The following is a 6000-nucleotide window of genomic DNA, read 5'->3' as shown; positions in this document are numbered from 1 at the left end:
CCGGCACTGAGGGCAGCCCCCGAGTCCAGGCAGGGCCTAAGGAGAGCTCGTGTGGTAACCCGCAGCCTCCCCCCGCAGGACATCCTGGCTCACTTGGATCCCGTTAAACTGCAGCCCGGGCTGGGGATGCAGGAGCTATAAATAAACCAGCAGCCTGGAGCTCCAGGCCTGCCTCCACCCTGTCTCCAGCCTGGATCTCAGGCTCCCCTGCCTTTGTTGGGGGACCCCTGAGAGCAGTGGGATTGGGGGTGGTGAACGAGCCCAGCCCAGGGGCGCCCCCAGCGCTCGGTAGATGGGACACTGGTTTCTGGCTCAGCCATATTTAGCGTGGAATTTGGCCCAGCCCCTCCTCTGTAAAGGAGGTGACATTGGGCCTGGGGCCCCAAGTGATAGGCAGGTGTCCTCTCTTCCAGAACGGGGCCCCAAGATTCCAGGGTTGGAGGCGGGGAACCAGAGTTCCAGCTCTGAATGAAGTGGGGCAGGGCCTCTCCTGAGGGCCTTGGAGGCCCAGGCCTGCCCCACATGCCCGCTCACCACCACCCTGCTGGCTGGGGGAATCAGCCACTGCAGGGGCCTTGGGGGCCCAGCTCCAGCCCCACAGCAGCGGACAAGCCCATTCCCCACCATCTCCCTTCCCTCCTGGCTCCTCGCACAGCCTTCATGAAGGGGCAGGTGTCTCCCCATATCACATGGCAGCCTGGAAGCACCATGGGTTGGGGAGCAGAACCTGGTCCAGGGGCTGCAGCTGGCACCCCTCACACCCCTGGGGCACCAGGGTTGGGTTGCAACCCTTGACCTATGGCCTGTCTATCCAGAGGAGAGCAGAGATGCCTCTGGCCACTGCTCAGCCCCATTTGAGAACACAGGCCGCCCCTCCTGGCAGCAAGAGCATTCCAGAAGGCTCTACCACCCCGTGAACTTTCAAGAAGGCCAAGAAGCCTGGGACACCTGCTGCCCCTTGCGCTCTGAGATAGCTGCTGTGCTGAGCCCCAGAACCCAACCCCTGCTGGGGACAGCAACCCGAGAGCCCAGCAGGTCACAAGGTGCTGCCGTGGGGGGCACAGGGTGGCCCGGCCCCTCCCGCTGGCCCCTCTGCCTGTGCCCAGACCCCCACCTGCCTGGCTGGGACCCCAGCCTGTCTCAGGGGCCCTGCCACGACGCCAACACTGTGACGCCTGTCATTGTTCCCACTTTACGGCAGGACCCAGCACCACGCAGCGTCTACGTCTGCTCTGGCCCAAGTAGCACCCCCAATCCATGCGTGCACCCCATGAACTGACTCCCTATCCACCCCAGGACCAGGATGGACGAGGACCTCTCCCAGATGAAGAAGATGGCCTTGACCATGGGCACGTCCCTATCAGACAAGGACATTGAGCTGCTGCCCACGGACATGAGACACTATGGTACAGCATGCCCTGCCCAGCACAGCCCCACCCATCCAGCCCAGCTGTGGGCAGGAGACCTCACCCCTTTTTCGGGGCTGACGGGTCCAGGACCCCAGGACCTGCGGCGGGCAGGGACATGGGGGTGCAGGACCTGGCAGCCCCCATCCCAGGGCGGGGTCTTCCCTGGAGGCCTGGCTGGAGTGAGGTCAGCCCCTCCGTGAGCCCAGCCTGGTTGCCCCAGGATCCTTCAACTACCTCAAGTTCTTTGAGCACGTGCGCAAGTTCCACGCCTCAGGCCAGTTGGACGAAGCCATCCGCAAGGCCTTCCAGGCCCTGGACAAGGACAGGAGCGGCTTCATTGAGTGGAATGAGATCAAGTAATAGCAGGCGGCCGAGGAGGGGTGGGGCCCAAGCCACCCAGACCACACCAAATGCCCACCTGGCAGACCTGGCTTTCCCCCACCGGGTCCCGGCTAGCCTTGTAGCTGGCAGGGCTGGGCCAGAACCGGCTAGAGGCCCAGGAGGCCCACAGGCCCAGGCTCCCGGCCCGAAGTGTCCTTGCCTACAAAGTGGGGGGTGAACAGCTTGTGAGCCACTGGGCACCGGTTGGAAGCCCGTTGGCACTGACTCGAGCCCCCTCGGCCCCAGGTACATCCTGTCCATCATCCCCAGCAGCAGGCCCACTGCCCCACTGACAGACGAGGAGGCTGAGGCCATAATCCAGGCGGCGGACACAGACGGGGACGGGAGGATCAACTACGAAGGTGGGGGCAGCACAGCCAGGGTATCCTCAGGACCCTCCTTCCCCTGCTAGGCCGCGACCCTTGCCCATGGCCTCACCCCGAGGGCACCAGCACCCAACTCACAGATGAGGAAATCCAGGCTCAGGGCTCTAGGCTGGGCCGGGAGCCGAGGGGCTCTCCCCTGGGCCAAGGGCCCCACTGCAGAGAGGCGGCCGGGAGGGCTTTGGGAAGGCCAGCTGCGGCGGAGCCAGCGGGTATGGGGTCTCTGGGCTCAGGGATGCCGTCTTCTCGGGGGCCCACGGTCTTTGAGGCTCTCCATGGCTGCCCTGAAGTCTCACCCCCCAGTGGCTGGCCACAGGCCTGGAGGGCAGAGGGCACACGAGGTGGACTGGGCCTCCAGACACCCCCTGCCCAGCCATGGGCCCTGTCCTTATCTGCCTGGGTCTGGAAACCCCAGCAAACCTGGCTTGTGGGGAACCACAAGGCTTGGCGGGCAGCCTAGCCCCCTCAGAACCCAGGCCCCCCAGCTGCTCCGTGCCTCAGTTTCCCCACTAGATGATCATAGGAGGAGCACCTGCTCTCAGAGAGTCTGGTGGGAATTCCAGAGAGTCTCTGCAGAGACCCAGGCCATTGCAAGCCCCCCGTCCCCAGCCCAGGTCAACTCATCATGACCAAGCAGCCGGGCCCAGGGCAAACAGCTCCGGCGTGGGGCCCCGGCCAGACAGGCTGGAGGCCTGGTCCCTGCTCAAGGGCTTGGGGACGGGAACCCCTGGACTGTGTACTCCAGGCACACTCCCTCTGCCTCCTTTGAGAGTTAAAGGGCTTACAGGGATTGGGGGACACAAAACAGGGGCACTAACTAGAAATTGATCTCCTGCTCTAGAATTTTCTGAATTGATCAAAAAGGAGAAAATTCCAAAGAAGAAGTAGCACCGTGACCAGCCCTGGCCAGCCGAGGGCTCCCATCGGGTAACTCAGGGTGGCCACGCACCTGGGCAGAAGCCGTTGGGGCTGGTAAGAGGAGGCAGCTATGAGGGCGGACCCAGCTTTTGCTGGAAAATGGAAGAAAAGCAGCATTAAATGAATGACGCAGCCTGGTGTGTCTGTTGGGGATACTGGTGTGAACTGGGGTGGGGGCAGGATCAAGGCCATAGGTGACAAAGGCTGGGGGGCAGGGTGTGCGTGTGGGTGGGGGAAGGAAGATGCTTTCTCCCATCCCTCAGCCCCACCTGGCTGTGGGAAGCCCCCAAGGGCGACCCTGCAGCAAGATTCCATCCAGCTGGGCCTCCGGTCAGCAGGGTACACGGTGCTCTGTGGGCCCAAACCCTTGAAGAGCCCCCTTCCAATCTGCAATGGGCCTGGCCGGGGCCACACACTCCCAGTTCATACCTGGACACAGTAGGGGGACACCTGCAGCCCCTGGGTGCCACTGGCAGGGGCCTTGTTCCAGGCTGAAGCACCCGGCAGACCCTCTGCCCCCATCTCCTGCCTGCTCAGGCTCCCGGGCTGGGCCCTTCTATCTCCTGGCTGTGTGTCTCCCTGGATGGTGCTCCTCTCCCCACTGAGTGCTTCCAGCGGGACCCCAGCCCAGTCCTTGGTCCCCTGTTCCACCCACACTCGCCTGCCCCAAGCCCCTCATCTGGTGGCTTAAGGGCCCCTGGCCCTGGCAGTTCCCAGCCCTGAGGTCCTGTGAGTAGCAGGAGCCTGGACCCCCTTGGTGCCATTTGGGGATGTGGATGTTGGCCTCCAGCTGCTCACTGGCCACACGGGACTCCAGGCCCTCTGGGCTGGTGGCACTGAGGGTCTTGGGAGCCTGAGTCCCGGCTCACCCCAGAAGGGAAAACACCTGCCCATCAGGGGAACCCTTGCTGGGCTTACGGCAGCGAGAACAGAGCTGCTCCAGAGGCGAGTGTGGCAATGGCAGGGTCTGCTTGTCGCGGCAGCAAGAGTGAGGCTGATCCACACGCCATCCTCACGGCCCACCCGCAGGTAACTATAGGCTCCATCACGAAATACACACAGAGCCCACTGCCCACACCACCCTGGCCACCGTCACTCTCGCCTGGGCAACCACCACAGCCCCCTGGTTGGTCTCTCCACCTCTACCCTCTGAAGGGCCTTCCTCAACTTGGTGTCTGGAGGGCTCCCTCTCGGAACCCTCCCAGGGCTCTCCTCTCACACAGGGTGACGCTAGAGGCCTCACGTACTCTGGCTCCCACTTTCCCTCTGACCTAAGACCCCCAGGTCCTGCCCCTCCTGATGCAGCCACGTGGCCCCCTTGCCTCCTCAGCCAGGCGCCACCCTGCCCTGGGGCCTTCGCGCCTCCAGCCCTCAGCCTGGCATGCCATTGCCTAGACATCCAGCTGCGAGGCAGACCATCTCCTCCTTCGATGCTTTCTGCAAATGTCGCATCCCGAGGTTGTCTTTACCTGCTCTGTTTGATATTTCACTCACCCTCGCCAGCATCCTGCGTCCCCCTGGACCAGATCTTTTACCCAAAGCACTCCCCGTCCCCTAATACACTATGACATTCATGTGTGTATGCGTTTATTATGAGCAAACAAATCATGGGTGCTAAGATCCAGAGCAGGGGAGCTCAGAGAGGTGAGTGCAGGCGGCATAGGCTGCCCCACTGGGCATCTGCCAGTCAGCAGCAGGACTGAGAGGGCGCCGGGCAGCCTCCTGCTGTCCAGGGCCTGTCCGGGAGGAGGGGCTTTGGCTGCAGCTGCTATGGGCTACCCAGTGGGAGTAAGAACAGCAGAGAACCCGACCCGACCTCACCAACTGGAGGCTGCCCTCACAGTCAGTGAAGAGCCCAGCATCAGCCCCTCTCCTCCCTGTCAGCCAGAGCCACAGTGAGCCCACCAGACAGGGGGCTGGCAAAAGTCAGTCCCAGGGCCAGATCCAGCCCAACACCGGCCAAACCTGGTTTTGAACTGTCCAGGGCAGCTTTCGTGCTGTGCCCAAAGAGGCCTTAGAAAGTTTGAAAATAAAAAGAAGGGGCCGGGTACGGTGGCTCACACCTGTCATCCCAGCACTTTGGGAGGCTGAGGCGGGCGGATCACCTGAGGTCAGGAGTTCAAGACCAGCCTGGCCAACATGGTGAAACCCCTGTCTCTGCAGAACGCACATTATTTTTAAATATGTAAAGCATTTACCAAAATTGTCCAAACGCTGGGCCCTAAAGTGAGATGCAATCAAGTCAAAGGACTGAAATAATATGGAACATTCTCTGACCACACAGAAGCTAAGTTAGAAATTTAAAAGATAAAAAAAGCAGCGCGGTTCTAAACAGCCTACGGTTCAAAGGGACCACCCTGCAAATTTGAAAATGGTTTGCACCAGAGAAGAATGAAAATACAACACGTCAACTTGTGGCTGCCGCTCAAACGGTGCCTTGGGGAATTCACAGTCTTAGATGCACAGACTCCAAGGGAAAAGGGCCTGGGAATCAACATCCTAAGTATCCTTCCCAAGAAGTTAGAAAAAGAACAAAAAAGGAAGCTTGCAGGAGGGGCAGAAATAAAGGTGGGCATTGTGAAATATTAGGTTTCTCGCGTTCTTTCCGTCTCCCCTGCTGGAACATAAGCCCCTCGAGGGGTTGGGTGTGGTAACCTGTAGTCCCAGCTACTTGGCAGGCGGAGGCAGGAGAATTGCTGTACCCCAAATTCTAGGCCTGGCATCGACAGATGCCTTAGATGATTTGGTTGATGATGTGAACTGTCTCAAAGAAGCAGGCTCTGCCAGGGAAAGAATGGAGCCCATGAGGGCGGCGAGCCAGACGGGGTGGAATGAAACCCAGGCAGACTCCATTTGTGTTTCTAGGGTCTGGCCCCCGCCCCGAAGCCCTCCCCCGACCCCCAACAGCC

The 6000-nt window shown here is 61.1% G+C and overlaps 1 protein-coding gene across 1 annotated transcript; it reads left to right on the top strand.

Annotated features, from left to right (window-relative positions):
- Positions 1–1303: 1303 nt before the first annotated feature.
- PVALEF (parvalbumin like EF-hand containing) lies at positions 1304–3061 on the top strand. Its single transcript, XM_030922513.1, has 4 exons — positions 1304–1406; positions 1630–1765; positions 2037–2152; positions 3015–3061. Exons 1-4 carry the CDS (start codon positions 1304–1306, stop codon positions 3059–3061), a joined length of 402 nt encoding a protein of 133 aa, XP_030778373.1.
- Positions 3062–6000: the final 2939 nt, after the last annotated feature.

Source organism: Rhinopithecus roxellana, chromosome 19, assembly GCF_007565055.1.
Source record: "Rhinopithecus roxellana isolate Shanxi Qingling chromosome 19, ASM756505v1, whole genome shotgun sequence".
Lineage (NCBI taxonomy): Eukaryota > Metazoa > Chordata > Mammalia > Primates > Cercopithecidae > Rhinopithecus > Rhinopithecus roxellana.
This window is presented reverse-complemented; position numbering and strand designations above follow the sequence as displayed.

Coding starts and splice junctions, on each gene's coding strand:
- PVALEF (XM_030922513.1), top strand. CDS start 1,304: ATGGACGAGGACCTCTCCCAGATGAAGAAGATGGCCTTGACCATGGGC. Junction 1,766..2,036: donor ATTGAGTGGAATGAGATCAA/GTAATAGCAGGC, acceptor CCTCGGCCCCAG/GTACATCCTGTCCATCATCC. Junction 2,153..3,014: donor CGGGAGGATCAACTACGAAG/GTGGGGGCAGCA, acceptor CTCCTGCTCTAG/AATTTTCTGAATTGATCAAA.